The sequence below is a fragment of the Hyaena hyaena genome, unplaced genomic scaffold (assembly GCF_003009895.1).
Source record: "Hyaena hyaena isolate Hyena2069 unplaced genomic scaffold, ASM300989v1 scaffold_261, whole genome shotgun sequence".
NCBI classification, from domain to species: Eukaryota; Metazoa; Chordata; class Mammalia; order Carnivora; family Hyaenidae; genus Hyaena; species Hyaena hyaena.
In genome coordinates this window covers 1,091,907-1,108,998 of record NW_024080893.1, presented here as the reverse complement: position 1 = coordinate 1,108,998, position 17,092 = coordinate 1,091,907, and the positions used below count along the sequence as shown (strand labels likewise).

Genomic DNA, 17,092 nt, shown 5'->3' with positions numbered 1-17,092 from the left:
TGTCCTTCTCTGCCTGACTTATTTCACTCAGCATAACACCCTCAAGGTCCATCCATGTTGCTACACATGGCCAGATTTCATTGTTTCTCATTGCCATGTAGTATTCCATGGTATAGATAAACCACATCTTCTTGATCCATTTGTCCGTTGATGGACACTTAGGCTCTTTCCATGATTTAGCTATTGTGGAGGGTGCTGCTATGAACATTGGGGTACATGTGCTCCTATGCATAGCATTTCTGTATCCCTTGGGTGAATTCCTAGCAGTGCTGTTGCTGGGTCATAGGGGAGTTCTATGGTTAGTTTCCTGAGGAACCTCCACACTGTTTTCCAGAGGGGCTGCACACATTTACATTCCCACCAAAAGTGTAGGAGGGTGCCCGTTTCTCCACATCCTCGCCAGCATCTAGAGTTCTCTGATTTGCTCATTTTAACTACTCTGACTGGCATGAGGTGGTATCTCAGTGTGGTTTTGATTTGTATTTCCCTGATGAGGAGGGATGCTGAGCACCGTTTCATGTGTCTGTTGGCCATCTGGATGTCCTCTTTGGAGAAGTGTCTGTTCATATCTTCTGCCCATTTCTTCACTGGGTTGTTTGTTTTTCGGGTGTGGAGTTCGGTGAGTTCCTTATAGATTCTGAATATTAACCCTTTATCTGATATGTCATTTGCAACTATCTTTTCCCATTCCGTCGGTTGCCTATTAGTTTTGTGGGTTGTTTCCTTTGCTGCACAGCAAAGGACTTTAGAGCATTTGATCAGTATTCCTCTGGTACAGTTCAGCAAATGAAAGCCTGGTGTTCACTGTGTTAATGAGCTTGGGGAGGGAGTAAAGAACAAGATAGCGCCTTTGTTGATGAGTGAGCAAGTGTAACTCTCTCCCTCACCTGAAGAAACTTTGTCTTAATCTCTCATGTATATTGAGCTTCTGCATACACTTTTACTTGAACAGTGAGTTCAGGGTGAAAGAAAAGGTACACAGGAATAGGAAAAAGATGAAACAGCAAAGGGCATACTTGACATCAAGCAATTACAGCCCAGGTACAGGAGTTTGGTTTAGGTTTGTTACCACACTACCTTGTAGTTCTCCATTGCCAGAGCCTAAGCCCAAGTCATAACATTTTAGGATTTGAGCCTCAAACATTTGGTAATTATAATAGCAGTAGTAAAGATTTATTGAGTTTGCATGCTAAGTCACTGTGCTATGTGCTTTACATTCATTATCTCCTTTGATCTTCACATAACCCTTCAAGGTGGTTTTTTATCACCATTTTACAAATGGGCAAAGTGAATCTCAGAGCTGAGGTGTCCACATAGTTGGGGGATAGGGATGCTGGCACTTGAAGCTGGGTATTTGTCCATTTTCAAAGCCTGAGCTCTTTATAATTACTCCATAAAGCCTATTGAATGTTAATATCTGACATTTTCTGAATTTCTAAATATTCTTACATATCAAAGAGCAGTACTTTAAGAATTTAAAAGTTGTGACACCTTTACAAATTATATATAATGTAGGTAAAAGCAAAGCTACTCTGATTGAAGAAGTTATAGAGGCCCTGGAACTGTGCTCTGTGCCCTTTTCTGACTCCTCTGGCTCCAGGGCGGGTCTGTGGGAAATTTGCAGATTCCTCTGAGCATATTCTGAAAATTGTGGTTTAAATGTATTATATTAATGCTGAAAATAAATCAGTCTGCTGTCTTGTTGACCACTAATATTTTATGTATATTTGATTTTGATAATGTGGGAAAAAATGGTGGTAAATAAGTCTTTTTCTTTTTTAAAACAGGGATTGCTTGGCATTTTGTACAGAACCAGTTTTTGCCAGTTTAGCCAATGTTTTAGGTAACTGGGAAAATCTACCTTCCCCTGTATCTCCAGACATTAAGGATTATAACCTTTATGATGTAGAAACCAAATATGGATTGCTCCAGGTATGTATTTTTGTTCATCATGTGAAAAGAGATTTTTCCTTCAGAATTATTTTCTGGCTATTTCAAACTTATTAACAATATAAGCTGCGTTAGGTAAACCTTTGGATCCTTTCAGTAATTTAAAAACTATTTCTGTATTGTATTTTTCTACAGTTTATTGTTAGATTGAAATTATATTTATGAAACATAGGTAACCTTTGTAGAAGGGTGCTTACTGACTGGTGGTTGGAATGGTTTCATTTTGATTTTTTTGAGTTATAAACCTCAGGAATGCATTTCAAAACAAACTATTAAGTTGAAGTAGTTAAGTATTGAATTAAAATTAAAAGTTACATCTTTAAGGAAATAATTTAATAGGTATCAAGAGATATTGTTAGCCTTTTCATATATATCCACTTTTTCTGATTTTCCTTTCCCTGTTTACTAAAATAAATTATCTTCAACTCTATAGAGTAAATTTATACAGTAGATATTTAGTTCCTGGGGGACAGAGATCATTTTATTTATTATATTTTAACAGCTTTATTAAGTTATTAATTGGCATTCAATAAACCTCACATATTCAAAATACTGTATGGTTTTATAAATTTGATATGTATACTTGTGAAATCATCACTGCAATCAAAATAATGTACATGTTCATACTCCCCCAAAGTTTTCTTATACCCACTTTAATCCTTCCCTCCTGTTTCTTGCTATTTTGTTCCAGGAAACCACTGACCTCCTTTTTGTCACTATGAATCTGTTTGTATTTTCTACAGTTTTATAATTGGAATCATTTAAGATGTACCCTTTTTTTTCCTGCCTAGCTTCTTTCACTTAATTTTTTTTGAGATTCATCCATGTATTTGTGCATATCAGTACTTTTTTTTATTGCTGAGTAGTAGTCCATTGTATGGATATACTGTAGTTTGTTTATCCATTCATCTGTTGATGGTCATTTGGTTTGTTTCTGGTTTTGGTTATTACAAATACAGCTGCTGTGAACACTCATATACAAGTTTTTGTATGGACATATGCTTTAATTTCTCTAGGTTAAGTGCGTAGGAATGGGTGGCTAGATCAAATGGTATGTATATATTTAGTTTCTTTGGAAACTTTAAAGTTTTCTAAAGTGGTAATACCATTTTACATTCCTTTAAACTTTTTTTTTAATTTTACATTGCTATTGCAATGTATGAGAGTTCCATTTTTTCCACATATTTTCCAGAAGTATAGTTTGTCTTTATAATTTTAGTCATTGTAATCAGTATGTAGTGGTATTTTGTTGGAGCTTAAATTTGTATTTCTTTGATGAATAGTCTGTTCAGCTCTTTTGCCCATTTTTTGAATGGGTTGTTTTTTATTATTGAGTTTTGAAATTTCTTTATATATTGTGGACACAAGTCTTGTCAGATACATGACTTACAAATATTTTCTTCTAGTGTCTAGTGTCTGGCATATCTTATTTTCTTAACAGTGTATATTTTTTAATTGTGGTAAAATACACATAACATAAAATTTACTGTCCTACCATTTTTAAGTGTATAACTCAGTGGCATTTGATACATTAACATTGTTGTGCAAACATACCATCATCCATCCCCAGAACTCTTTTCACCTTGGAAAACTGAAGTTGTATCCATTAAACTGTAACTCCCCATCCCCACCCCCACCACCCCCCAACCCCTGGCAGCCAGTCTACTTTCATTTTCTATGAATTTGACCAGTTTAGGTACCTCATGTAAGTGGAATCATACATTATTTTCCATTTTTTGACTGATGTATTTCACTTAATATAATGATCTCGAGATTTATCCATGTCGTAGTGTGTATCAGAATTTCCTTCATCAGGTTAAATAATCCGTTGTATGTATACAAAATTATGTCTATTCATTTGTTTGTGGACACTTGGGTTACTTCTGTATCTTGGCTATTGTGAGTAATACTGCTGTGAACATGGGTGTAGGAGTTTCTCTTCATCTTGCTTTCAGAGTTTTGGGGACATACCCAGAAGTGGAATTGCTGGATCATATGGTAATTCTGCTTTAATTTTTTGAGGAATTGGCATGTTTTCCATAGTGGCTATACCATTTTATTTTCTTTTTTTTTTTTTTTTTTAATGTTTTTTTTTTTTTTTTTTTTTTTTTTTTTTAGGAGAGAGAGACAGCGTGAGCAGGGGAGGGTCAGAGAGAGAGGGAGTCACAGACTGAAACAGGCTCCAGGCTCTGAGCTGGCAGTCAGCACAGAGCCCGACGCGGGGCTCGAACCCACGAACCGCGAGATCATGACCTAAGCGAAAGTCGGATGCTTAACCGACTAAGCCACCCAGGCGCCCCATCACTTGCCCATTTTTGAATTAGGTTGTTTGTTTTGTTGTTGAGTTATAGGTGTTCATTGTATATTCCAGATATTAACCTCTTATCAGGTATATGATTTGCACATATTTTCTCCCATTCTGTGGATTGCCTTTTCACTCTTTTGATTTTGTCGATTGATGCACAGAAGTTTTTTATTTTGATATATCCAATTTATATTTTCTTTTATTGCCTGTGCATTTGGTGTCGTATTTAAGAAGTCATTACCAAATCCAATGTCATGAAGCTTTCCCCGTTTTTTTTTCAATAGTTTTATTTTTATTTAATTTTATTTTTAAATAGTTTATTGTCAAGTTGGTTTCCATATAACACCCAGTGCTCATCCCAACAAGTGCCCTCCTCCATGCCCATCACCCCCCTTCCCCTCCCACCCCAACCCCACCAGCCCTCAGTTTGTTCTCAGCATTCAAGAGTCTCTCATGGTTTGCCTTTATCCCTCTCCCCCACTGTTTTTGCCCTTCTTCTCCCCCATGGTCCTCCGTTAAGTTCCTCCTAATCCTCCTATACGTGCAAACATATGGTAGCTGTCCTTCTCTGCCTGACTTATTTCACTCAGCATAACACCCTCAAGGTCCATCCATGTTGCTACACATGGCCAGATTTCATTCTTTCTCATTGCCATGTAATATTCCATTGTATAGATAAACCACATCTTGATCCATTCGTCAGTTGATGTACACTTAGGCTTTTTCCATGTTTTGGCTATTGTCGAGAGTGCTGCTGTGAACCTTGGGGTACATGTGCCGCTATGCATCAGCACCTCTGTATCCCTTGGGTAAATTCCTAGCAGTGCTATTGCTGTTGGGTCATAGGGGAGTTCTACTGTTAATTTTTTGAGGAACCTCCACACTGTTTTCCAGAGGGGCTGCACCAGTTTACATTCCCACCACAGTGTAGGAGGGTGCCTGTTTCTCCATATCCTCGCCAGCATCTAGAGTCTCCTGATTTGTTCATTTTAGCCACTCTGACCGGTGCGAGGTGGTTTTGATTTGTAGTTCCCTGATGAAGAGGGATGCTGAGCATCGTTTGATGTTTCTGTTGGCTATCTGGATGTCCTCTTTGGAGAAGTGTCTGTTCATGTCTTCTGCCATTTCTTCACTGGATTGTTTGTTTTTAGGGTGTGGAGTTTGGTGAGTTTCTTATAGATTTTGGATACTAGCCCTTTATCTGATATGTTGTTTGTGACTATCTTTTCCCATTCTGTCGTTTGCCTATTAGGTTTTTTTTTTGTTTTTTTTTTTTGCTATTTTCACTCGGTATCTTTGTTGCCTATTAGTTTTATGGATTGTTTCCTTTGCCGGACAGAAGCTTTTTATCTTGATTAGGTCCCAATAGTTCATTTTTGCTCTTGATTCCCTTGCCTTTGGGGATGATGTCAAGTACGAAATTGCTGCGGTTGAGGCCAAGGAGGTTGTTTCCTGATTTATTCGCTAGGGTTTTGATGGTTTCCTGTCTCGCATTCAGGTCCTTTATCCATTTTGAGTTTATTTTTGTGTGTGGTGTGAGGAAATGAACTAGTAGTTTTCATTCTTCTACATGTTGCTGTTTAGTTTTCCCAGCACCACCTGTTAAAGAGGCTGTCTTTTTTCCATTGTATATACTTTCCCGCTTTGTCAAAGATTAGTTGACCATACATTTGTGGGTCCAATTCTGAGTTCTCTATTCTATTCCGTTGGTCTATGTGTTTGTTTTTGTGCCATCCCCCTGTTTATTTCTAAGAGTTTTGTAGTTTTGGTCTTATGTTTAGGGCTTTGATTTATTTTGAGTTGATTTTTACATATGGTTTAAGGTAAGGTCCCACCTCATTGTTTTGACTATGGCGATTCAATTTTCCCAGCACCCTTTGTTGAAACTTCCATCCTTTCCCCATTGAATGGTCTTCGTACCTTTGTCAAAAATCATTTGACTATATATACTATTCTGTTTCATTGGCTTATATATCTGTCTTTATGCCGATACCACACTGTTTTGATTACTGTAGCTTTGTAGTAAGCATCTCAACTTTTTTCCCCCATAAAATGGTTCCAAAGATTAACTGAGATAATTATATAAAAGTATCTATGAAATTAGTGCCTGAAGTATACAATAAACATGCATAGGAAAACTTTTCTAGACTTGATAAACTTTGTGTATTTTATAAATTATATTTGAGGAATAAGCATTTTTTAAAATGCAAATCTTATATGAATTTTATGGGTTCAAATGTGTTAGAACCGGAGAACATTCATCTGAGAAATCTTAAGTTACTAATTGCTTATTATACTAGTCACTCAGGGTAAATATTTAGGCAGTTAGAGGTAGCACATTATATCTCAGGGAGTGATGAAAAATGAAACTGAAAAGATAGAAAAAGATCTTTTTGGTGATGGGGAACACTAGAGGATTTTAAGCAGAGTAAATAACCTGGTCTAATAACCGTTTTAGAACTGTTAGGCTAGAAGAGTGGAACTTGAGGTTAGGGAAAATATGTGGGAAATAATTCTTACCCTATAGGATTATTTTCAGAATCAAATGTGTTAATTTGTCAGTACTTAACGTAGTGCTTGCAGGTAAAAATAGTTAATGATAGTTAAAAAGTCTTAGTCAAAAATCATAGGAAGTACTAGAGGTATAACGTGAAGTTATGCAGAGTTAGAATAGGTCATGTTGACTGACTATGGGGATGGGAATTGGGAATGGTATGGAGTCTTATGATTTCCTACATTTATTCAGAGGTTAATATACCATTACTTGAATTAATTTACCATCTGGGACCTACATAGGCTCAGTGATGTGCTCAAAGTTGCAAGGCTAGTAAGTAATGAAGTGGGGACAAGAATTCACATATCTTCTAAAATAGCACTCTTTACATTCTGTACTGTTGACTTCATGTTGAAACTGTAAGGGTTTCTTTTAGAGAATTCATTTTCATATTAAATCATTAAGCACTATTTATTGGATAGCTATATGGCACAGTTCTGGATGCTGAAAGTATGGCAGTGAAAAAAAAGACACAAATTCTTGCTTTTTAGAACTTACATTCTCATAGGGAAAAAGAGACAATAAAATAAGTTAATGTATAGTACATTAGATTATGATAAGTGCATGTGGGAAAAAAAGGTGAAGAGGGAAGAGAGGATAGTTTGGATGCAGAGGGAAAGGTTGCACTTTTGGATGGAGGTTGTCAGGAAATCTATAACTGAAAAGGTGACATTTGAGTAAAGACCTGAAAAACAAAGAAGTGAACCATATAGGTACGTAGGGAAAGAATGGTCTGGGCAGAAAGAACAGCAAGTGCAAAGTGCCTGAGACAGAATCATGCATGACATGTTCAAGGAGTAGTGAAATACCTGGAGTGGTGGAGGTGAATAAATCAGATGAGTAGTAGGAGACAAGGTCAGAGGGTTTATGAGCACCTAAGTCCTGTTAGGCCCTGCAAGCCAGAGAAATACTTTGAATTTTACTCTGAGAGAAAGGAAAGGCTTTTGGAAGCTTTTGAGTAGGAAAATGACTTGTCATGGTGGCTACTTATTGAGAGTTAAACTATGTAGAAGAGTAAGAGCAGAAAGAAAGAGGTGAAGTAGGTGGCTGTTATAGTAATACAGGCCGGAGATGATGATGGTCTAAGGTAGGGAAGGTGGTAGACAGGATCAGATTCTAAATATATTTTAGTAGTAAAGGTATTGGGATTTGTGGATGGCTTTGCTCTATAAGAAAAATAGAGTAGTGCAGGATAACTCAAAGGTTTTTGAAAAATGGAAAAATGAAGTGTCCATTAACTGATAACAGGGAAGAGACTATAGGAGGGGAAAACTGAATTGTAGGGGAAGCTCAGTTTCAGATTCTTCTAAGATTGAGATGCTTGCAAAACATTCAAGGGAGAGAAATCAAGAAGGCAGTCAGATAATCAAGTCTGGACTTGAGAAAAGAGGCCCAAGCTGAAGAGAATTTTGGAGCAGCCAGCATATAGATGGAAAGGTGTGAAGACACTGAGAAAGAGTACATGGAAACTTCAGATGTCCAGACATTGAGTCCAGGAGGTGTGGGTACCAAGAAGGAACCAGCAGTATAAATAGACTGAAAAGCAATGACCAGTGAAGTTCAGGGAACCGGGGGCAATGGTGTCCTAGAAGTGAGGGAGCTTTAGTTTGCCAAAATCTACTTCCAGAAACAGAAATCCAGTCTTCATTTTTGGTTAACAGATTCCATGGTAGTCTCAGGTACAAATATAAAAATTACCAGATACTAATCCAGTCTGAGAATGAGTGAACATCAATTAATATTTGAAAACTGAGCACAGTACTATTCAGAAAAACTGAACTTCATTATGAAGTATAAGTATATAAAAATATTAAGAATTAGAATAAAATTGACAAAGGTGCCCCTTGATATTTACTATCTGTATCTTGGGAACCAAAGATTCCTTCACTTTTCAAACATAAGCACTTAATAAATTTGGATAGCAGATAGAAAAATTATTTTCTTTTGATTATATGGGTATAGAAAGTAACTTTAATAAAGAGTATATTCTGGTTTTAAAAATGGTTTTTTTTTCACTAATGATTAGATCGTTGTGGCAACTGAGAATATCTCCTCTTTTGCATTTATGATGAAATTAATTGTTACCTGCATGTAACAAAAGTATTTTGTTGGGAGAAGCAGCAATTATGATTTTTAAGAGACATTTTATTATTGTAATTAAAAGGAGTTTTATTAATATAAAAGTTTCCCCCCAACTTAATTTATAGGTTTCTGAAGGATTATCATTTTTGCATAGCAGTGTGAAAATGGTCCATGGAAATATTACACCTGAAAATATAATTTTGAATAAAAGTGGAGCCTGGAAAATAATGGGCTTTGATTTTTGTGTATCATCATCCAATCCTTCTGAACAAGAGGTAATGAAGGTTTTAAATCTTCTAATTTTTTTTTTAAGATTTTATTTTAAGTAATCTCTACACCCAACATGGGGCTTGATTGAACTCACACCCCTGAGATCACGAGTCGCATGCTTTAAGGACTGAGCCAGCCAGATGTCCCAGTCTTCTAATTTTTTTTAAAGCTATAGAAATTTGTGATGCATCTGGAATGGACTAGAGAACTTTCAAGCCTGATAAATGTGTAGAAATAGGCTATGTGGTACAATGTATGTTTAAATGTATAGCTTTATAGAAATTTCTAGTGTTCATTTTACCTAAGAGTATTCTTTTTTTAAAAAATTTTTTAAGCATTTATTCAGTTTTGAGAGACAGAGAATGAGTGGGGAAGGGGCAGAGAGAGAGGGAGAGACACAGAATCTGAAAGAGGCTGAGCCATCAGCACAGAGCCTGATGCAGGGCTCGAACCCACAAATTGTGAGATCATGACCTGAGCTGAAGTTGGATGCTTAACCGACTGAGCCACCCAAGCGCCCCCTAAGACTATTCTTTAGCTTGTTAATTCCACAGTAATGTTACTTGACTAAAGGATACTAGAGTTAAACAAATCTGAGAACTGTTGGGTTAAGGAGGCTTTTTTTCCTTAGGATGTTAAATATTAAATACACTAATAAACATTGTAAGTCTCTAGCAGTGTTTTCGCAACATATAGGACTACAGAATCTTCTATAGGTATGATAACAACAGTAGCAGTGATAATAATAGCTAACACTTATTGAAGCATTTTACTAAACCATAGTCAGTGAGGTATAGGAATAATATAGATGAGTAGGTTAGGCACATAGAATAAAATAATCTGCCTAAGTTTAGGCAGGTGGTTAAGTGCTAGAGCCAGGATTTGAACCCAGTCTCTCTGGTTCCAAAGCACCTGTTTCTTAGCGATTATGGTATCTGCCTATTTATACTTAGGAAAACACTGCAATATTTCAGGTTTTTAATATATATCATTGTTAAGAGGATCATGATTTGATCTAAAATAGATTTTTAATTGAAGTAAACACTTTTAAGGGAAGCAGAAAGAATTCGTATTGGTTGAGTATATACTGTGGGTCAGACACTTTGTTAGATCCATTTTTTTCCATGTATTTGTTTAATCTTACAATAACCTTTTAAATCTGTTAATAACTAAATCACGCAGCTAGTTAATGAAAGAACAAGGTTTCAGATAATAACCTGAGTCCAGAAAACTTGAAGCCTATGTCTCATAGAACATAAGCTGCTATACCTTCCATATTCATATTGCATCTTATAGTGATAATTTGTCTTCTGGAAGAGAGGTGCAATAATCCAAAAGATGTAAGAGCTCTTATATATATATATATCTCAGTTTGCTTAGTGCCCTTTCCAGATTTGAGAATTTGGGAGTTTCAGGATTAAAGGTGGTGGTATTTTTACTTGCATGACTGAGTATGAATTTAAAATTAGATTGCTACTGCTTCATAGTGGTTTGTTTTAATTTGAAATATTTAATCTTTGTAATCCCTTTTCTGTGTTCTTACAGCCTAAGTTTCTTTGTAAAGAATGGGACCCAAATTTACCATCATTGTGTCTTCCAAATCCTGAATATTTGGCTCCTGAATACATACTTTCTGTGAGCTGTGAAACAGCCAGTGATATGTACTCTTTAGGAACTGTCATGTATGCTGTATTTAACAAAGGGAAACCCATATTTGAAGTTAACAAGCAAGATATTTACAAGAGTTTTAGTAGGCAGTTGGATCAGGTAATTTGCCTTATATATAAGTATTTGCTTGCATTAAAAATGCATTAGATGTTTCTTTGATTTTAAAAAAATGTGTCCAGAAAATGCTCTAAAATGAGAGAAGTGTCTCATATTTTAAGTTTGCATAAAATCAACTTAACAAAAGTAATTCTATAAATAATGAGGATTAAAGTTTGTTACCACAACTTTAATTGTGGCATTTGTTTACTAGAATGAATACTGAAATATGATCTAAAATGATGGGCATTTTGTTTTAGTAATAGAAACAATTTCACATATTGGAGATAAGTGTTTTAATGATCTTGCCACAGTAGAATTAGCAGTTTGTTCAGTCTAAAATATATATTTGAATAAACTTCACAAAGGCTTTTTAAATAGACTATTGACTGTAAATGCATTATCTTTTTGAATATTTTATATTCATATTTAATATTATTACTCTTTTGAATAGTTGAGTCGTTTAGGATCTAGTTCACTTTCAAATATACCTGAGGAAGTCCGTGAACATGTTAAACTACTGTTAAATGTAACTCCTACTGTAAGACCAGATGCCGATCAAATGACAAAGGTGAGTACACATGAATTCCTGCCTTAGGTGGAGGAGAGACCAGGAATTAAAGTTGATTAAGTGCTTCTAAAGCAAGATTTAGTCAGAGGCCCCAGATAACATCTGTATTCTCAAATGTGTTAAATATGCAACTTTTCATCTTTAAACAGTTAAATAATTTATGTATATAATTGCTCTGCTATAAAATTAAGATTTCAAATAATTAGATTCTTAACAGTTATGTAGGTATAGAAATTCTGGACAACCCAAGAATTCACAGCCTTCTAATTTACTCACGTAAGCATGGATTTTAATAGTACTCTTTATGCCTTCAAGATATTTAATCTTTCAATATTTATTAGTTACGTAAAGCCTAGGGAATTCACAGGTACTGACTGAAAATTTGAACTTGAAAAGAAATTTGGTTATTCCTTATTTTGATTTTTATAATTAGGACTATTAAGTGATATTTAGCATTTTGCTACATATTTCTAAATATCTTTTTTTACTTTATTATGGCAGTTTCAGGTATGAGAAGTACTTTAATATTTACCAAAATAATTTTATTTTCCTATTTTTAGATTCCCTTCTTTGATGATGTTGGTGCAGTAACACTGCAGTATTTTGATACCTTATTCCAAAGAGATAATCTTCAGAAATCACAGTTTTTCAAAGGATTGCCAAAAGTTCTACCAAAACTGCCTAAGGTTTGTTGTTGATCAGTTTTTTATTATAGACAGGATTTTGATTTGCCGTAATAACTCTTCCAGAGAAATAAATAGAACTTTTGCCTTAGGTGCATAAATGACTACAGAAGGCTACATACTGAAGCTGAAAATTTAGTGGACCTTTTTCTTGGTGTCCAAAAAAATCTAAAAAATTAGATTAAAAAATTAGAAGAATACTACCTGTGGAAAGGTAGTGCTTGAACATTAAATGTCAGAAGACAGGTCCATAAGCTGTCATTGTGGAGATTATTGCCTCACCAGCAGTTAAGGGATACTTCTGTATTGATTCTAGCCTCTCCATTTCCTGTAACTCTCCCTCTCTGGTTTATTAAATCATGAGTGTAATATAGTCTAAAAAATGTTGGTGAATGCCATGGAAGTCAGTGGTTGGAAAACTGGTGATCCCTGCAAAAATATCTCCAGTGTTTAATCTGTTGATACTCCTTGATTATGCACCCTTTGTTTAGTTAGTCCTTACTTAGATGCTATGAAGAATAAAGAGAAAACATAAAATATTGTTCTTGATCTCAGGGTTCTTTCATTAAGTGTAGACAGAGTCAAAACACGTGAAACAACAATTAATAATACAGAATAGTTTTTAAATTGTATGGTATGAATCATAAGTAATGAGGAGGAGAAAAAAATTAGTGAAGACTTAATGAGGGAAGGTTTCCTGAAGGAAATTATATGGTCATCTTCCCCAAAGTAATTGGACATTTTAGACTGTAGTTTCAATATTAATACTAAAGACCTGAAGTCAAATTTAGATTTCTGAAAATGTTTTTGCCTTTCAGCGTGTCATTGTGCAGAGAATTTTGCCTTGTTTGACTTCAGAATTTGTAAACCCTGATATGGTACCTTTTGTTTTGCCCAATGTTCTACTGATTGCTGAAGAATGCACCAAAGAAGAGTATGTGAAATTAATCCTACCTGAACTTGGCCCTGTCTTTAAACAACAGGAGCCAATCCAGGTATGTATGTAAATACACTTTCCTATTTATTTGCTGTTACTTAATGATGTTAGTCAATGATGACTATCATTGAAAACAAAAGAAATGGATATGTGACTTTTTTAAAAATGAGGTAATTATAAAAGACTTTCTTTTCCATTACTCAGAAGCTATTTTGCATAGGTTTCAAGTGAACCATTCCTAAAATTATAATTAAACTTTGCAAGTAAATGTTGATAACTGTCCATAAGTTACCACCTCAGAAAATAAATTATATTGAGATTTGACATACTGTTCTTATTGGACTTATTGAAAGTTATAGGTTTTAGAAAAGAAGTATTTCTTTTTCTTCTGTACTTTGAAGTATTTGTTTTTTGGTTTTGGGTGGGGTTTTTTTGTTATTTAGGGTCTTTAGTTTGTAGATAATTTATGGCAGTTGTTTCTCTTTATTGCTGATAAATAGTTTTTATCAGGAGAAGGAAAATGCTTACAGCACCATGGAAATAATATGTGTGTGTATTATAAGTGAAAATGTAATTAATCTCTCATGTAAACTCTATTATAATATATATCTTGGGTTTTTATAAAAAAATTTTTAATGTTTATTAATTTTTGAGAGAGAGAGAGAGAGAGAGAGACAGAGCATGAGTAGGGGAGGGGCAGAGAGAGAGAGACACACACAGAATACAAAGCAGCTCCAGGCTCTGAGCTTTCAGCACAGATCCAGATCCCAGTGCAGGGCTCAAACTAACAAACTGTGAGATCATGACCTGAGATGAAGTCAGATACTTAACTGACTGAACCACCCAGGCGCCCCAAGGTAGTCTTAGGTTTAAGAGCAGTAGGGGCACCACACCTGGGTTTGAATCTGGCCTTCTTCATCCTTACTAAAAGTATGACTTGGACAAGTCATTAGTCTCTTAAAACCTTTGTTTTGCTCATTTTTGAAACAAAAGGGGGTGTTGAGATTAAATGAAATTTCTAGACACAGTAAATGTTACTACATGTTTCTGCCACTACGTGACAGTAGCATATTAGTAAACCATCAGCTATGTGATTTAATGGTTTTATAACAGGCTATTTGTGGTCCTTGCTTTAAAAGGAGGAGAACAGAAGGAAGTCTGTGGTGGTGAAGCAAGAGTTCCTATGGCTAAGAAAGGGCAGATGAGGGCACTGTAGGCTTTGAAGCAGAGTTCCCCAAACATGGTCAGTATGTCAGGAGTGAAAGTGTTGGAGCCATGTGTTCACTCATGAAGTACTCAGTGTAGGTCTGCATGAATACATGGGGCCGTTTGTTCCTTATAATCTAGGTATGTATGGCAACTAGGTGAGAAAACAAATGGTTGGGGACAATTGAAAATATTTCTTTTTAGAATTTTTCCTGACAGACTTTTCATTTCTGTAGCCTTTCTTCTGCTCTTAAACTTAGAAGTGAAGTAAATTTACTTCTTTGGGATATCTTACTTTGCTGTTCTCAGGTTGTTGTTTTTTTTTTTAACCCAGTGGATATCCAGATAGTGGTACTTACGGGTGAGTAATGTATTGCTGAAGATACGTGAGAGTTAGGAAATTAGTCTTCACTTAAATGTTTAAACTGAGAGCAAATGTTAAATATTGTGCTTCAAGAAACCTAAGAAACTTGATTTGTGTGTTTTTGTCTTCCATGCCCTCAGGCTAGCAACATGGTGAGTGTCAAAATACAGAACTTACCCTTTTGAAGAGACTTTAAATTTTGTCATATGTGAAATCTTATAAAGATTCTAGACTTTAATACATTGTTCCTTTTTTCTACACAGATTTTGTTAATTTTCCTACAAAAAATGGACTTGCTACTAACCAAAACTCCTCCTGATGAGATAAAGAACAGTGTTCTACCAATGGTTTACAGAGCACTAGAAGCTCCTTCCATTCAGATCCAGGTATAGTATTTGATTTTTTTTCCTTTAATAATGATTTTGATTTAAAAAAAAAATTTTTAATGTTTTTTTATTTCTGAGAGAGAGAGAGATACAGCATGAGCAGGGGAGGGTCAGAGAGAGAGAGGGAGACACAGAATCTGAAGCAGGCTCCAGGCTCTTGAGCTTTCAGCACAGGGCCCAACACGGGGCTTGAACCCATGAACTGTGAGATCATGACCTAAGCCAAAGTCAGATGCCTAACCGACTGAGCCGCCCAGGCGCCCCATGATTTTGATTTTTAAGGCAAAAGAAAAAGTACATTTTGGGTTTGAATTGTAAAGTCTTTTATATAAAACTTAATAGTGATCTATATTATTAATCCCTTAAATTGCATTATATACTGTTGCTAAAATGTATCTGCTCCCAACTAATTTAAAGAATCAATTGACAGATATGTGTATTTTTTTTAAACAGACTCTTTTAAAAAATTTTTTTTTAATGTTTTTATTTATTTCTGAGAGAGAGAGAGACAGCATGAGCAGGGGAGGGCCAGTGAGAGAGGGAGACACAGAATCTGAAACAGGCTCCAGGCCCTGAGCTAGCTGTCAGCACAGAGCCTGATGTAGGACTTGAACCCACGAACCATGAGATCATGACCTAAGCCAAAGTCAGATGCTTAACCTACTGAGCCACCCAGGTGCCCCACAAATGTGTGTATTAATGAAGTAAAAGATCCATTGCTTTTATTTATTAAAAATGTCATCTTGAAAGATTTGATTTATTACAGTTGGATCATTGTATATCTTCTTCCTAAATGAATAACTAACATAGAAATGAAAATGTCAAAGATACATATGCCTTTCTTAACGAAAACATTAAGTAGATATTCCCGTATTCCTAATTTTCTTTCATGCTTGATAACTTACTTTTCTAAGTGTTCCTTCTATACTGAAGGTAATTTGTGTAGCAAGTAGATAGAAAACCAGACAGTAATTTAGTGTTACCATTACTAATGCATTTATAGCTGTTTTTGTGTGTCATAGAGGTTATGTTAAAACATCGTGTTGTGCTTTGCCAAACTTAGTTCTTTAGCTTTGTTACTAAAATTTTGGTTCTATAGGGCTGTCTTGCAAGAAATTTTGGATTACTGTTAAAAGTATAATTTTTTTTTTACTTTGGAAAATACGTTAAGAATATCTCATTTCATAAATGATTTTATATTTAAAGTTTCTTTGCCAGTATAGAAATTCTAGTGAAGAAAAACACAATTTTAATTTCTAAAGGTTATTGACCAAAGTCTTTTTTTTCTAATGTGAACCTAATACCTAATGTGACTGGCTGGCTCAGTCGGTAGACATGCAACTCTTGATCTTGGGGTGTGAGTTCAAGCCCCACGTTGAGTATAGATATTACCTAAAGATAATGCAAATCTAATACCACATATATAAGGTCACTTTTTTGACTCATTTTAGTCTTTGTCTAAGTTCTTTTGCTTATTCAAAGTTGTGAAGTTGATGTTAAATTTTTTCCATATAAAGTCATGCCTTCTTAAAGGTGAGGATATGCTGCTTTTGTCCAAATGACATGGGACAAAGAAGTACTTACTTTTACTTTTTAGGCCTTTCCAAAAGAGTTGTGAATCATAGCTTCCTAAAACATTCCCACAGGCCCTGTGTAGCCAACTTGGTTTTATATTCATTGAGATTAAGAAGGAGAGAAAAGTTTGAATGACATGAAAGCTCATTTTTATTCATAAGGGGGTTCATTTGGCCAATACGCATCAGCCAATAAGTATTTATTGAAGTAGTTAATATTTAATTCAAATTGACCTGTGCAGCTTTGCGGATTTTTATTTATTTATTTATTTATTTATTTTTATTTATTCATTCATTCATTTATTTATTTATTTTTTACAAATAGTTTATTGTCAAGTTGGTTTCCATATAACACCCAGTGCTCATCCCCTCAAGTGCTCTCCTCCCGCATCCATCAGTCCTCAGTTTGTTCTCAGCATTCAAGAGTCTCTCATGGTTTGCCTCTC

At 35.2% G+C, this 17,092-nt stretch overlaps 1 protein-coding gene across 2 annotated transcripts in view; it reads left to right on the top strand.

Annotated features, from left to right (window-relative positions):
- The window catches only part of SCYL2 (SCY1 like pseudokinase 2), a 64,573-nt gene that overhangs the window by 28,875 nt on the left and 18,606 nt on the right, over positions 1-17,092 (top strand). Inside the window, exons 1-7 of one of the 2 annotated variants that reach the window (XM_039245591.1) lie at positions 1,791-1,932; positions 9,017-9,166; positions 10,707-10,928; positions 11,380-11,496; positions 12,057-12,182; positions 12,998-13,174; positions 14,950-15,072. In XM_039245591.1, the coding sequence (XP_039101522.1) occupies positions 9,056-9,166; positions 10,707-10,928; positions 11,380-11,496; positions 12,057-12,182; positions 12,998-13,174; positions 14,950-15,072 (876 nt within the window). In that variant the 5' untranslated portion in view covers positions 1,791-1,932; positions 9,017-9,055. Of the gene's footprint in view, positions 1-1,790; positions 1,933-9,016; positions 9,167-10,706; positions 10,929-11,379; positions 11,497-12,056; positions 12,183-12,997; positions 13,175-14,949; positions 15,073-17,092 lie in introns of those variants that run through there. The other variant, XM_039245590.1, reaches the window with a different exon arrangement.